The 16,209-nt window shown below is 50.2% G+C and overlaps 1 protein-coding gene across 1 annotated transcript; it reads right to left on the minus strand.

Moving 5' to 3' along the window:
- Positions 1-545: 545 nt before the first annotated feature.
- On the minus strand, positions 546-6,761 carry LOC126076489 (40S ribosomal protein S29-like). The gene is made up of 2 exons (XM_049884984.1): positions 6,658-6,761; positions 546-720 (listed from the first exon to the last, which is right to left on the minus strand). The coding sequence occupies exons 1-2, from the start codon at positions 6,759-6,761 to the stop codon at positions 546-548; spliced, it is 279 nt and encodes a 92-aa protein (XP_049740941.1).
- Between the last annotated feature and the right edge of the window lie 9,448 nt (positions 6,762-16,209).

Here is a 16,209-nt window from a genome sequence, read left to right on the forward strand (position 1 = left end):
GCCAGACAGCCCTGAGTTTGAATCCTGGCTCCCTCAACTATTAGCTGTACATCCTTGGGCAAAGGACTTAACGTCTCTGAGCCTCAGTTTCCTTCCAGGTTGTAGAGAGGATTAAATCAGAGAATGCATGGAGAGCACGCCAGACAGTGCCTGGCACACAATAGGGCTCAGTGAGTGGCAGGTACTCTTACTAGCATCTCAGGGATCTGCCTGCAAAGGGTGGCTGCCAGTTGACCTTGGGCATGATATCAATCATTGCTTCTTATCCTGTCTAAGTGCTGTCCTCTAATGTTCTTGTCTATGCTCCTGGTAACCCTGGGAGCTGAGAGAGCAAGGGTGGATCATCGTCCCATTGAACAAAAGCAGAAGCAGGTAAACTGAGACCCAAGAAGGGAAATGATTATTTGGCGTCTGAGCTGGAACTTGGCATCTTGGCCCTTAATTTTTTTTTTTTTAATTGAAGATTTTTTATTTTATGTACAAAGAGTTTGCAGTGTTTCTGTTGTTGGGTAGATGTCTTGGATAATACATTCAGAGGAGATCCCTTAGTCCCACTTGATGAAGACTATATCGTTTGTGTACTGATGGGAACACTCTTGGCACATATTGAGGCTGTATTTCCCGATCGGACTGTGCTGGTTTGAGCACACACAGCAATAGCGGGAACCCTGGCAGAGTTGTCGCAGATGGCTCCGGTAGAGCTGCTGGTGACCCCCGTTGCTTTGAGGGATGAGCCAAGGCGAAAGGGGCTTGGCCCTGACTTTTTCTCCCTGCATTTCCTGAGGACCCACCTGAGGCCAGACTCTCTCTGATCGTGTGTAAGAGGGGCAAGTCTTCACTGTGTCTCATTGACCAGCTTGGAGTTTGTTCATTCATTCATTCATCATAACTTCCTGGATACACAGTAGGGGACATAGCAAAGACATGTGTGAGGATTGGGAGTGGTGAAGAAGGAGGAGGAGGAGGAGCTCTGGTGGTGCAGTGGTTAAGCACTCGGCTGCTAACTGGAAGGTTGGTGGTTTGAACCCACCAGCTGCTCTGTGGGAGAAAGATGTGGTAGTCTGCTTCTGTAAAGATTACAGCCTTGGAAACCCTATGGGGCAGTTCTATTCTGTCTTATAGTGTTGCTATGAGTTGGAATTGACTCAATGGCAACAGGGTTTTTGGAGGAGGAGGAAAGAGAGGAAGCGTGGGGAACGGCCAAAGATGGCCCTTGGTCCTGCCCCTCGAGGAACTGGAAACCCAAAAAAATAAAAACCCAAACCTATTGTTGCCAAGTCGATTCTGACCCATAGTGACCCTGGAGGGGCTGGAGCTGCCTTTAATTACGGTCTGAGCAGGGTGAGCTTCATGTGGCTAACAGAGGCTTTTGGCCTTCCACCAGTGGCAGGTGACTGAGAAGTTGGGTGGTGGTGGGGTGGCTTGTCAAGGTTGCCCAGCTGAGGAGATGATGGAGGGGGGACTGGACCCCGCATCTTCTCATTCCATATCCCCTTTGTTTCACTGAGTCATCCAGGGTGCTGCCCAGGACCAGAGCAGGGGACTGGGGTCCCCAATGGCCATGGGAGTTGGCATTGTGAACGTATTCTGGTTCTCAGATGGCTTGCCTCTATCCCCAAAAGGTGACGATGGAATGATCCAGTGGGATTGTAGTGTTTGTGTGAGCTCCAGGGGCCCTCCTGGAATAAAGTTTCCTTATTCTTTGATGATGTCACTTTATAGTGAAATAGAAAGCTGAGTGATGACAATCTTAGATGTGGAACTGGACAGGTCAGGGTTCAGATCCAGTGCTTGCTCCACTCAACAGCTGTGGGATTTGGCCAAGTTACTTAATCTTCCCGTGCCTCAATTTCCTCATCTGTAAATGATAAGGTAGGAAACCTGCCTCATAGGAAGGTTTCCAAGAATAAAAGAAATAAGGAATGTCAAGTGCTTAGCACAGAGCCTGGGGCAGAGTAGATGTGTTAACTGCCTTGTCTCAGTCATCTCAACTGCTAATTCCTGTCCAACATTGCCCTGATGGGATGGCTAATGTACTGGGCATAATATCAGTACACCAGTTGTCATTGAGTTGATTCTGACCCATTGCAACCCCACGTGTGTCAGAGTAGAACTGTGCTTCATGAAGATATGGCTGATTTTTTTGGGAAGAGATCGCCAGGCCTCTCTTCTGAGGTACCTCTAAGTAGACTCAAACCTCCAACCTTTCAGTTAGCCTGTTTGCACCATTGCACCGCCCATAGACTCCTATTGAGGGTAATAACGTCTTGGATATAGTAAAAACCAAGGATGGCGAGTGCATTGGGGAGAATAATGTTCTGGGTATAATGAAGCCCAAGAAAATCCCTCCCCTTTCTAGGGCAAAGAGTTGAATTTACGGAGATAAAAGCAAGATATTCGGGCACAGCTCTGGGGGTCTGTTCACACATCAAGGTGCTACGTGAGTTTATGCAGAAAGTAAAATATCTGTGAGGCTGCAGGGCTTTGCAGGCACCCATTCCAGCTGCCTCTCTCCCTGCCCTTGTCGCCTCCAGGCAGCGCGCAGGCTTCACTGCTCTCCGGCATTTTGTATTTGTCTCGCCTCCCTACCAGGGAGCAAGTTGGGAAATAAGAAAGCTTGAATGTCTCTTGTTTTGGGCTTTGAAGCTTGAGTTCAGTCTTGGTGACCCGGCCTCAGCAGACGCACATGGAAGGAGCTAGATGCGAAGGTGGGAGGTATGTGTCCTGACTCTTGCTGTTTGACCTTGGGGAAGGCAGTCCCCTTCTCTGGGCTTGTTCCTTCCTCTGTACAACAAAGGAGTTGGCCTCTGTGATGTCCGGGAGTTCTTTCAGATTTACTAGCAGGGTTTAGCGTTCTCTAGAAAAGGTCCACATCTGGTTTTGTCAAGGTTGCCCAGCTCAGGAGAGGATAGAGTGGGGTATGGAACCCAAGTCTTCCCACTCCGTATCCCCTGTTGTTTCACTGGGTAATCCAGGGCCCTACCCAAGAGCAGGGCTGTGGATGCCCAAGGGCAGGGAACTGGGCTGGGGTGAACCGACCGAGGGTGCCCTATAGGCCCATCTCCAAGATAACTAATAAGGGTTCAAGTGGGCACACAACAGGTACTCAATAAGTGCTTGGTGAGCTGCGTTGACTGGGGAGATAACCCACAGAGAGATCTGGCCCACTTCTCTCCCCAGAGGGCCTATCCCCTGGCCCAGGTCCTATCAGCCCTGGTAGCCCTCTGGGGACAGGCCTCTGCTCCCCACCTCTCACAGTCGGCCATGTGCTAAACACACAGCTGCAGAGAGAGGCATATGGGAAAATAGAGGCTGCAAATCGCAGGCAGAGCCAATAAATGCTTCCTTCTCTGGCTTCTCTGGTAAGAACCCCAGTCTTCAGCCCACCCGGCCTGATCTGGCCCATCCCCACTCCCTATCTATGTCTCCTCAAACTCTGGAAGCGCTTTCCCACCTTGGAGCCTCCACAAAGGCAGTTCCCTCTGCCCCAGCACTCTTCCACCCACCACCAGGTTGACTCCTCCTTTGGGCTCAGCCTAAAGGTCACTTCTGTAGAGACCCTTCCCCTGATATACTCCAGTCTCAGTTAGTTTCCCTGTTATTCTCTCTGCCAGCACCCAGACTTTTCCCTTATAACACCCATTGCAGTTTACAATTACATATTTATTGCGAGATTAGGTTTTCATTCCCTGTCTTCCGCACAAGGATGTCAATTTCATAAATCCTCGGTGATCGGCTGAGTGCCTGGCACACTGGAGATGTCCAATGAATGAATGAATGAAAGCAGCTGCAGGTGGAGGATGCACGGGGAGGGGGAGGCCCGTGGGAGACTGGCAAGGTGGTGAGAGCAGAGTAGGGGGCTGGGGGTTAGAGAGGTGAGACTCTGAGGTCTCAGGGATGGAGCTTCTGACTCCCAGTCCAGTGCTCTTCCTGCCTCTGGCACTGGAGACTTCCTGGAGGCCTGAGGCAGGGGAAGGAGCTGGGGCATTCGAGTCAGCTTCAAGGAGCTCCACCCCTTCCTCCAGGCCCAAAGGGCAGGGCAGATCTGTCAGCTGCAGAAGCCACCGCCCTGGGGGACGGAGCCCTGAGCCCAGGGAGGCTGCAGGAAAGACAGGGGACAGGAAGCTCCTGGGTCTTCCCCTCCTCCCTCCTGCCCCACCCTATGCCTCCATCTCTGGCGAGAGCTCCTAGCCCCAGGCCTTGGCATGAGGGGCACAGGGTGGGGAAATGGGGACAGAAAGCCCATTTTGGCCAGGTGCCTTCCTCCCACCATTTGATGTCTCGGCCTCAGCATGGCAGCTGCCTGGCAGCCCCTGGAGAGTTGGGGCCCTGCCTTGGGGCCAGAGGGACAGAAAGAAAGGAGAGGGTACCACCCCACTAAGCCCTTCCTGAGTGCCAGTGTGGCAAGGCTGCCCCAGACCACCTGGGAGCCCCACCCTAGGGGAGAAGGAGCCCTGGCTGGAACTTGGGAGGTGTTACAGGTCAGCCTGGAACTGTTGTGTGACACCAGGTGGGGCATGGTCCCTCTCTGGGCACCAGTGTCCTGCTCATCTACCAGTGTGGCCAACGCCTGGCACCATAGCAAGCTCTCTGGGGGAGGGCTTCTTGTAAATGCTGATTCCTAGGTCCCATTCTAAGAGTTCGGTGGCGCCTGGGAATCGGTATTTTTTAACTCTCCCCAGTGGTTATGATGCATGGAGTGGGGGAACGATTGGAACAGATGCTCTCAAGGGCCCCCTCCTCAGCCTCAAAACTTCCATCATGCGGAGGGGCTGAGGCCGTGGCAGGCCACCCCTCTGGGCCCTGTGGTGCCGTCTTCATTGGCCAGAATGTGTAGCCTGGCTCTCTCTAAAGGCAAGGGCACAGGTGTGGCCATGGCCTCAGCAGGTGTCGGAGCACAGGCCGGACACAGGGCAGGAAGTGTGAGCCTGGGGCCGGGTTTGGGCTGCATGGGGCCTCGGAGGGACAGGACCGGGCTGGGCCCTGGGCAGGCCTGCCTCCTTGCCGGCTCTTCCTCTCCCTCCTCCTCCGCTCCTTCTCCTCCTCTCTCCCTCTTGCTCCCTCTCCTCCTCCCCCCTCTCCCCTCCTTAGAAGGCCTCTTCCTCCTGACCTTTGCTTTCTCCCTCCTTTTTCCTTCTGCCCCTGCCTCCTGTCCACGTCCTTGTTTTACTCTCTCCGCCTTGATTTCTTCCTGTGCTTCCCCTTTCTTCCTTTGTATCCATACCCTCCTTTCAGGAAGCGGCTTCATTTTGACTCATTGCTTCTGTCTCTGCCCCTGGCTCACCGTTGGTGCCCTCCCCCCGCCCCGCCCCGCCCCGTTCTCTAGATCACCATCTCTGTCTGTCTCTCTCCCTGTTTTTCTCTCTCCCTCTCTCTCCCTACGTATTTCTCTGTCTCTGCCCTGCGTCCATTTACCTGGAAATATGGGGAGGCTGCCTGGGAGTGGGGGGCCCTGGGAAAATGAGAGAGATGTGAAGAGGGGACAACTTAGAGAAATCCAGATTTGGGCAAATGATCGTGAAGCAGCTCTGCGGGCACGGCACCCCCTGTACTGATCTTCAGGGCCCTCCCACCCGGCTCTAGCCGTGTTTCCTGCTTGCTTTTCCTCAGGCCACCTTGCCTGGTCCACCTGCATGCCCTGGGTCGCCCTCTTCCTCCCTGTTGCCTGTGCCCTGCACCCCAGCTCCCTCGTTGTTTTTCCAGTATCACCACCCTGCCTCTGAGCCCTCTCCGGCTCCCCAGGAGCTCACCCCGGTGCCCCCAGGGCCTGTATCTGTGCGTGGGGTACAGGTGAGAAATGAGGCTGGGCAGCAGGCTCCAGCCCCCTGGACCATTGACGTCTGGGTCAGAGCGTTTGTTTGTACCTTATCCTGGGGCAAGGGGCAAAGGTGGCAAATTTTGACGGCTGAGCAGGAGTTTTCGCACTCACTTTATGCATGAGCTTTCCAGGCCCTGAGAGGCAAGCTGATTTGCTCAAGGTCACACAGCTTGACCTGGGACAGAGCCAGGGACCAGGGAAGGGGAGTGGAGGAGCCTGGGGAAGGAGAAAGCATCTTGGTCCGGAAGCCAGGGACCCCAGTACTGGGAGGTGCTGTGGACTTGCAGAGGGACCGAGATCGTGCTTTCCCCGCTCCGTCCTCAGTTTCTCGGTCTGCTCTGTGAGGGGTGGGCCTAGATGGCTTCTGCAGCTCTTCTCACTCTGTCTAAGCTGCCCTTCCTTCCTACCCCTGCCGGGGCTGGGGGATGATGGCTTTGACTCAACAGCCCAGTTCTTCCTTGTCCTCCAGGCTCAGAGGATCAGAAGAGGCCAGGCACCTCATCTGTCCTCAGCTACGTGCCCTGACAGGTGGTATCCTACCTCCAGCCTGTGTTAACCCTCTCGGGGCCAGAGGAGACCCAGTGCATGACCCTCCCAGCTGCCCCCCAAAAGGGCCTCCCTGGGGGACAGAGACATCAGGATGGTCTTGGGGGGCTGTAGACCCCCGGCCTCCCACACTCCAGTTGAGCAGCCTTCGGACCGCCAGGGCCTGACTGAGAACCAAGTGAGGAGCTGGGTCAGACCCCCAGGGATGAGGTGGTCCTGTCCTCCCATCCTGGGGACTTCATCCAGGGAACTCTGGGCCAGAAGGAGCCCCTGTAGCTCCCAGGTTCCCTTACTGTATAGCTCTTGCCAGCTGGGGCCCTGGGTGTGGGCTGCGCAGAAAAGCAGCCAGGAGAAGGGTTAAGTCAGGAACTCTGGGGATGGCTTTGGCCACGGCCATTTCTCCGGGAGCAGAGGGACGGAGAACAAGGGGCCCATTCTGTGTGTGGGAATTAATAGCAAGAGTCATCTGGGGTGTCATTCAAGCCCTGATCAGCTCCCAGAGGAATGCAGGAGAGAGAAAGGGCGGGGGGAGGGAGGCCCAAGGCAGATGTCAAAGGAAGGGCATTGGGGTCCAGTGGGCGGGCCTGTGCCCTAAGATGGGAATCCTGCTTCTCATCACAAGTGTACCCCTGCCCACACTCGGGAAGCATCCACTCGCCATTCCCTCCTCAAGGGTCTCCCGCTCCTTTCTTCCCTCTTTCTTCCCCAGGATGGCTGTCCCCCCCACCTATGTTACTGTCTGCCCTGAGGCTTGGAGCTTGGCCCAAGCTGTGGACCTGTCAGGGATGCTGACGGCCTGCTCTCCTGAGTGCCCCCAGCCCCTCATCTTTGCATTGGGGTCCCTGGTGTTCCCTTTGGGAATATCCCTGAGGCTGGTGCTGTGGAGTGCGAGGGGGTCCCCGTGTTGTACCCTGTGCCTCCAAGATCCAGTGGCTTGACTCCAGGGCGACTTGGAAATGTCCCTGAGAGGTGTCCATCTGCGCCTTTAGCTGCCTACACTTGGGGGCAGGGGCAAACTTCAGCCATCACCGGGGGGATGCGGGGAGAGCTCACAGCCCACTTGTCAAAGCTCCCACCTTCAGGGCCTTCCCTTTAGCCTTCTGCCTTAGCTCAGGTCCTCGGTTCAGCCTCAGCGGTGGCCTCTGGAGACTTCTCAAATGTCATGGCCTAAGGGCAGGCCTTGGAGAAGCGCTCCAGGCCGTGCTCCTGGTTTTGTAGGGGTGCAGCTGAGGCCGGGAGGGGGCTGGTTGTAGGGCTGAGCTGAAATCAGCCGGTGGTTGGCCCCTCAGTCCAGTGTCCTGTCTCTACCTCACCAAGGCCCTCACAGACCGTGGTGGGGGCTGGGGCCTCAATAAGGCCTCAGAGTAGAAATGTGACGACTGTGTGGGGCCCTTCCAGGTGGAGTGCAAAGGACAGGGTTTTGGGGTGGCCCTGCTGTGTAACCAGGGTAGAGCCTCTCAGTCTGTCCCAGCCCTGGGGGTCTCATCTGTAAAATGGGTTCATAGACCACTCTCCTGGCACCTTTGAGAAGTGGAAGAATGTAACAAGTGCAAAGTGCCTGACAAAATAGGGAACCACTGTGGGCTGTTGTTGTTTGCGTTGTGATGATGCTGATTGTTATTATTGGAGCCCCAGCAGCTTCCACTGCCCTTGAGCTAAAAGGCGCCCGTGCACACCCTCTGAATGTCTGGATTTGCACCTGACAGCCGTGCCCACCCCCTGGCTTCTCCTTGGCTGTGGTTTCTGTGGGGGTGTGTTTCCTGGCCCCCGAGGACTCCGTGCCAGCATCATTTCCACATGTGGTGACTCACCCTTCTGGTCCTGCGGGAACTTGATGTCTCTCTCTCTCTCTGACACACGGTGAGGGACTGAGCCAGAGCCTCAGGCCTCGGGCCACCCTGGAAGTCTGGAAAGCTCTCAGCCTCAGTTTCCTCCTCTTTATAATGGCCAGGCTTCTTTACTGTCATAGACACGGGCATGTTGAAGCCTGAAGGGATCTTAGAGGTTTTCCAGTCCTGCCCCCTTACTGTATAGGTGGGGAACTGAGTCAGGAGGAGAGAGGGGCCCATGTGGGGTACTGACAATGAACAGAGATCACAGGCCCTTCCACCTTGGCTGGGAGTCTGGACTCCTTGGTCCCAGCCAAGACTCTGCCTCTAGGAGCTGAGAGACCTTGGACAATTCCTTACCCATGGTAAAGTGAAGAAAAGAAGGTAGAGCCTTTTGCAAACTGTTCTGCACGTATGGGAGTTATTAGGAGCATTACTTTTGGACCCCTGGTGAAGGTGCTGGGCCTCCAGCCTGGAGACCCAAGAGGCAGATGGCAGGTGGGCTGGGCCTGTCCCCTTGCTCTTCAACAAGCCCTACATAAGGGAGTAGGGTGGCTAGTTCCCTCAGCCCAGACTCTGCTAAATGTAAGCCTCACTGAAGAGATAGACCCAAAGTAGGTGGGGGAATTAGGCAGCCCAGGGTTCCATGCCCAGCTTTACAGGTGTGGTGGGTGTTTGAATATGACGTGCTCCAACATCCTCAAAGTGGAGCCAGCTTCCTTTGGGAACATACAGAAGTCACTCTCCAGTGGGCTGACGAGGTCCCACTGTCTCTCTGCTCTGGGCTCTGTCGTCTCTGCCCTTGGGACCTTGGCATTCATTATTTTAGCCCTTATTCTTAGTGCAGTGCTCAGCACATAGTAGGCACCCAGAAAATATTTATGGACTTGAATGGGGTGCCAGTGTTGAGGCCATCTGCTGCTGGCAAGATGAAGAGATGGGTGGACGTGAGGTCATGTCTTGCTGGGAGCAGAAGCATGGCTGAGGGGCCAGAGAGGACCGATGGCTGCCAGTGGGCACAGGGCTGGTGAGAAAGGGATGCTGAGAGATCAGAGAAGCACTAGACCTGTCTCCTCCATGGGACCACAGGACCTCAAGGGCAAGGGCAGTGTCTAAGTCTTCCCTGTGTTGGTCCTCAGTTCACTTTCTCACTCTGTGGCCTCTTACCTGCAAGCTAGTTCCCTGCTCTGAGCCTCAGTTTCATTATCTGTAAAATAGGGACGTTGTTAGTTGCTTTCGAGTCTGCCCCCAACTCACGGAGACCCCATGTACGATGGAATGACATGCTGGTCCCATCCTGGATCATGGCGCTGTCCCCATGATTGGTTTTGAATCAGACCATTGTGATCTATAGGGTTTTCACTGGTTGATTTTCAGAAGTAGATCACTAGTCCTTTCTTCCTAGTCCATCTTTTTCTGGGAGCTCCGCTGAAACCCGTTCAGCATCATAGCGACACGCGAGCCTCCACTATAGATGGGTGGTGGCTGCGTGTGAGGTGCATTGGCCAGGAATCGAACCGGGGTCTTTCACATGGAAGGGGAGAATTCTACCACTGAACCACCACTGCGCCTGTAAAACAGGGATAATAGAATCTATTTCATAGAGTTGTCATGAGCGTGAGAGAGGTCACACATAGCAGGCCCTCGACTGCATCAGGCTGGACGCTCAAATGGTGCATCGTGGACAGAAACTAGATCTTTAGAGAAAGGAGATATAAATTGTAGAAATATTTTACAGAGACCCAATTGACAGATGTAGAAATGAATATGAGCTGCACCGTATCCAGTTCCTAGAGATGAGGCTAGATACAGGGGACTCTAGTTATTCATTCCACAGATGTTGAGCGAGCACCTGCTCTGTGCTGGCTGTGTCCTAGGCTCCAGTGACACAGAGAGGATGCAGGCACTGCCCCTGTCCTTCAGCTCCCGCGGTCCCATGGAGCAGACAGGCGGATAAACACCCATTCACTGCATCACTGTATCAAGATGGAGGCAGCACCAGCAGGACTTTTTTTTTTTAATTTATTTTTAGTAGTTCTTGAGAATATACACAGCAGAGCATACACCAATTCAACAGTTTCTACATGTGTAATTCAGTGATTACATTCCTCAAGTTGTGCAACCATTCACACCCTGCTTTCCTGACTTGCTCCTCCTCCATTAATATAAACTCACTGCCTCCCTAAGTTTCCTGTCTAACCTTTCGAGTTGCTGTTGTCAGTTTGATCACATCTAGATAGTTCTTAAAAGAGTACAGTGCTCATGTCAGAGATTCTTTACTAATTAAGCTAAAGTATTATTTAGCTAGAAGGCTTCAGGGCATATTTTTGGTTTAAGGCGTAAAGATTATCTCAGAGCAATAATTTTGGGGATTCATGGCTCCATGAAGTCTGAATTCCATGAGAACTTGAAATTCTGTTCTGAATTTTGCCTCCTTTTGGTCAGGATTCTTCTACAGAATCTTTGATCAAAACATTCAGTAATGGTAGCCAGACGCCACCCAGTTCTTCTGGTCTCATGGCAAAGGAGGCAGTTGTTCATGGAACCACACATTCCGTTTCTTCCTGCTATTCCTGGCAGTGGGATTTTCTTAACCTTTGGGCAAGGGAGGCTCAAAACTCAGGGCCCATAGGTTTTTTACTGGGCTACAAAAATGTTTGAGACCTAAAGAAATAAAGTTGTTGTTAGGTGACATTGAGTTGGCCCAACTCATAGCAACCCTATGTACAACAGAAGGAAACACCGCCCAGTCCTGCACCATCCTTACAATCATTGTTATGTTTGAGCTCATTGTTGCAGCCACTGTGTCAATCCATCTCATTGAGGGTTTTCCTCTTTTTCACCGACCCTCTACTTTGCCAGTCATGATGTCCTTCCCCAGGGACTGGTCCCTCCTGACAACATGTCCAAAGTACGTGAGACAAAGTCTTGCCATCCTCACTTCTAAGGAGCATTCCAGTTGTACTTCTGTTGAACAAGACAGATTTGTTCATTCTTCTGGTAGTCCATGGTATATTCAATATTCTTCACCAACACCATAATTCAAAGGCATCGATTCTTCTTCAGCCTTCTTTCGGATACATATGAGGTGACTGAAAATACCATGGCTTGGGTCAGGTGCACTTTAGTCCTCAAGGCGACACTTTTGCTTTTTAACACTTTGAAGAAGTTTTTGCAGCAGATTTGCCTAACGCAATACGTCATTTGATTTCTTGACTGCTGCTTCCATGGGCGTTGATTGTGGATCCAAGTAAAATGAAATCCTTGATGTCAATATTTTCTCCATTTATCATGATGTTGCTTATTGGTCCAGTTGTGAGGATTTTTGTTTTCTTTCCATTGAAGTGTAATCCATATGAAGGCTGTAGTCTTTGATCTTCATCAGTAAGTGCTTCAAGTCCTCTTCACTTTCAGCAAGCAAGGTTGTGCCATCTGCATAAAGCAGGTTGTTAATGAGTCTTCCTCCAGTCCTATAGTTCGGCTTCCAGATTGTTTGTCCAACATACAGATTTGAATAAGCATGGTGAAAGGATACAACCCTAAAACACACCTTTCCTGATTTTAAACTATGCAGTACCCCCTTGTTCTGTTCAAACAACTGCCTCTTGGTCTGTGTGCAAGTTTCTCATGGGCATAATTAAGTGTTCTGGAATCCCAATTCTTCACAATGTTAGCCATAATTTGTTAAGATCCGCGCAGACAAATGCCTTTGCATAGTCAATAAAACACAGGTAAACTATCTTTCTGGTATTCTCTGCTTTCAGCCAGGATGCATCTGACATCAGCAGTGATATCCTTCGTTCCAAGTCCTCTTCTGAATCTGGCTTGAATTTCTGGCAGTCCCCTGTGATGTACTGCTGCTTTTGAATGATATTCAGCAAAATTTTACTTGTGTGTAATATTAATGATATTGTTTGATAATTTCCACATTCTGTTGAATCACCTTTCTTTGGAATGGGCACAAATATGGATCTCTTCCAGTCGGTTGGCCAGATATCTGTCTTCCAAATTTCTTGACCTAGATGAGTGAGCGCTTCCAGTGCTGCATTTGTTTGTTGGAACATCTCAGTTGGTATTCTATCAATTCCTGGAGCCTGTTTTTCCGCCAATGCCTTCAGTGCAGCTTGGACTTCTTCTTTCAATACCATCGGTTCTTGATCATATGCTACCTCCTGAAATGGCTGAACGTCTCCCAATTCTTTTTGGCACAGTGACTTTGTGTATTTCTTCCATCTTCTTTTGATGCTTCCTGCATTGTTCAATATTATGTCCGTAGAATCCTTCAATGTTGCTACTCAAGGCTTGAATTTTTTTTCTTCAGTTCTGGCAGCTTGAGAAATGCCAAGTGCGTTCCACCCTTTTGATTTTCTAACTCCAGGCCTTTGCACATTTCATTATAATACTTTGTATACAAATACTTATATATAAATACATTAGAATACTTCATCTTCTTGAGCTGCCCTTTGATATTTTCTGTTCAGCCCTTTTACTTCATCATTTCTTACATTTGCTTTAGCTACTCCACGTTCAAGAGCAAGTTTCGGAGTCCCTTCTGAAATCCATTTTAGTCTTTCTTTCTTGTCTTTTTAATGAGCTTTGGCTTTCTTCATGTGTGATGTCCTTGATAGCATCTCACAGCTCTTACGGTCTTCAGTCACTACTGTTCAATGCGTCAAATCTATTTTTAAGATGGTCTCTAAATTCAGGTGGTATATACTCAAGGTTGTACTTCGGCTCTCGTGAACTTGTTCTCATTTCCTACAGCTTTTTCAACTTAATCTCGTACGTGAGCAACTGATGGTCAGGCCTTCCTTGTAGGCATATGGATGTTATTCTATCACTGACAGCGTTGTACTTCAGGATAGATCTTGAAATATTCTTTTTGGTGGTGAATTTGAAGCCATTCCTCCTCAATTTGTCATTCTTGTCATACTAGGCCATATGATTGTCTGATTCAAAACGGCAATACCGGTCCATTCCAGCTCACTAATGCCTACGGTATTGATCTTTATGCATCCCATTTCATTTTTGATGAAAGAAAAAAAAAAATACCAGCTTCAAAAAACATGAAGAAAACAGTAAAATGGAAAGCAGTAAAAATTTCAAAAGAAGCATTATAAAAATCCTTTAAGCTTTTGTTGTAACCAAACATTTATATTCAGTATGTGACATGGATAATTTTAATATGGTTAATATGCTCAACCTGGGATGAACAACGGTTTTCTCAAGTGCCCCTGTGCTCCTGGAACTGAGGGCTCCCAGCAAAGAGAATTGTGCCTGGGGCAATCAAGGAGGGCTTCGCAAGGGAGGTGGTATTTGGGTCAAACCTTAAAGAGGTAGTAGGGGCTAGACAGAGGGAAAAGTGGCCTAATGGTGATCAAGGTAGAAGGAAATGCATGAGCAAAAGTATAGCGAAAGTAAAGCACATGGAGACTTTGGGAGAAATGTAAGCTATTTGGAATGACTTAGGGTGTGGAGAAGATCAGGGGAGGGGCCAGGGTGACACTGGAAAGGTTGGCAGGACCTAATGTCCCAGTTAAAGAGACCTAGACTTTATCCTAAAAACAATGAGGAGCCATGGAGAAGTTTTAAGAAGGGGTCGGCAGGTGGGGTGGTGGTGGTGGACATGGTCAGCTTAGTTTTTGTTCTTTTCTCTTTTAAGAAGTTTACTCTCAAAGTTTATGGGCAATGCATGGGGCTGAGGGAGAGATGTTCTGAAGAGACCAGAGGCTGGGAGGTCAGCTAGGAGGCTGGGGTGTTAATCCTGGCTAAAGTGTGCTGGGACGGGTCCGGGTCCTCGGTGGGGAGGGAAGGGGAGAGACTGCGAACTAATCAGGCAATGGCTGGAGTTAAGGACGGACGGAAACCGAGTGCTCCCTGCGGACCTGACACTTTCTATGCGCCAGGCAGGCATAGCTCCTTGTGAATCCTCCCAACCACCTGAGAGGAGACAGAGGCTGGAGACAGGCGTCACTAAGCTGAAATCTAAGTTGCATGAACCTGGAACTAATCAGGATCCTTTCCCTGCACTTAGAAAACAATGTCAAAAAACAAATGCATGATATACATTTGTGGTAGACCAATTAGAAAATCTAGAGAAACAAAAAGAAGAAAGTAAAACTTGCGCCTTATCCCATTGCCCAGAGAATTAAGGGCAGTTTTGTGTAAATGTTTCCAAACTTGTATCCCTGTGTGTGTGTGCAGCTGTGTGTACACTGGGGTGTGTCTATGTGTCTGTCTGAGGAGTTAAATGCATCTTAGATGGACTTGTCTCTGACTGGAGGACTGGGTAGATGTTTGAAGTGCATCTGAGTACATGTGTACATCTGAGTCTTTGGGCTTACATCAGCTTCATTGTCTGCAAGTTGTTCTAGACTCTTCTTTTTTGTTCACTTGATCTGTCATGGACAGAGAGAGGTGAATTAAAGTTTCCTTTTCCTAATGTGCTTCAAAGCAGTACAGCCAGAATGCCTTAGAAGCAAAGATGGTGAGACTATGTACTTTGGACAGGTTATCAGGAGGGATCTGTCCCTGGAGAAGGACATCATGCTTGGATAAATAGAGGGTCATTGAAAAAGAGGAAGAGCCTCAACAAGAGGGATTGACACAGTGGCTGCAACAATGGGCTCAAGCATAGCAATGATTGTGAGGATGGCGCAGGACCGGGCAGTGTTTCCCTCTGTTGTGTATGTGGTCACTGTGACGGCACCTAACAACAACAACAACAACGTGCTTCAACTTTCTCTTGACTCTCCTCTTGTGGTTAGCTGCCACTGAGTCGACTCTGACTCATGGCAACCTTATGTACATCAGAACGAAACATTGCCCAATTCTGCATCATCCTTACAATCATTGGTACGTTCAAGTTCATTGTTGTGAAGCTATTGTGCCAATCCATCTCACCAAGGGTCTCCCACTGCCTCGCTGGCCCTCTATTTTACCAGACACGATGTCTTCCTCTAGCAATTGATCCTTCTTGATGATGTGTCCAAACATGCAACTCAGACGGTGTTCTGTCATGATCCATAAGGTTTTTATTGGCTGCTTTTTGGAAGTAGAATGCCAGGCCTTTCTTCCTAGTCTGTCTTAGTCCAGAAGCTCTACTGAAACCTGAACACCATGGGTGACACCGGTGGTACTTGAAATACTGGTGGTATAGCTTCCTACATCACAGCAACATGCAAGCCACACAGTATGACAAACTGACAGGCAGGTGGGGGTGACTCTCTCTCCTATAGTTCCTGCTTTATGGGTGTTGATGCTATGTTATCTGATGCATAAATATTCAATTTTTTTATCTTTATTGAATAGCTTTTAGCTTTATAAGGTCCACTTTCTCAGAATTTTTAATGTGCTTCAGCCTAGATTTAACCTTGTCACGTCATAGGATCACAACCCCTGACTGATCTGAGTTTGCTCGGTGTGACTTTACCTTCGGCAAACGTTTATAGGCACAGTGTAGATATTTAAGAGTTTGGACTCCAGAGGCGCAGAGAAATGAGTCGGAATTCTGATTCTGACACTCCACTGGTTGTTTGGCTTTGGGTGAATCTCCTAAAGTTTCAAATTTCCATTTTCTACAAAAGAGGAGGAAACCCTGGTGGCATAGTGGTTAAGAGCTACAGCTGCTAACCAAAAAGTTGTCAGTTCGCATCCACCAGGCGCTCCCCAGAAGCTGTATGGGGCAGTTCTACTCTGTCCTATAGGGTCGCTATGAGTCGGAATGGACTCGACAGCAGTGGGTTTGGTTTTGGTCCTGACAGAAGATAATAACTACCTCATAGCGTTGTTGTGGTTAAATGGGCAAAGTCTTGCATTAAAAATACGATATTGCTAGGAGTGAGTGCCCACTGTGTGCAGGGCCCTGTGCTGTGCAAAAGCCGAGGGTGTGTGAGCAGCAGCTTATAGGCCCCAAGCCGGGGGTGCGGGGGGAGGGGGCTCATTATCTGCAGCACTTGCTGCAGTGCCAGGTGGGACCCCCAACTGCTACACAGCTGGAGCTTGGTGGATGCAGGC

This window comes from Elephas maximus, chromosome 4, assembly GCF_024166365.1.
Source record: "Elephas maximus indicus isolate mEleMax1 chromosome 4, mEleMax1 primary haplotype, whole genome shotgun sequence".
NCBI lineage: Eukaryota > Metazoa > Chordata > Mammalia > Proboscidea > Elephantidae > Elephas > Elephas maximus.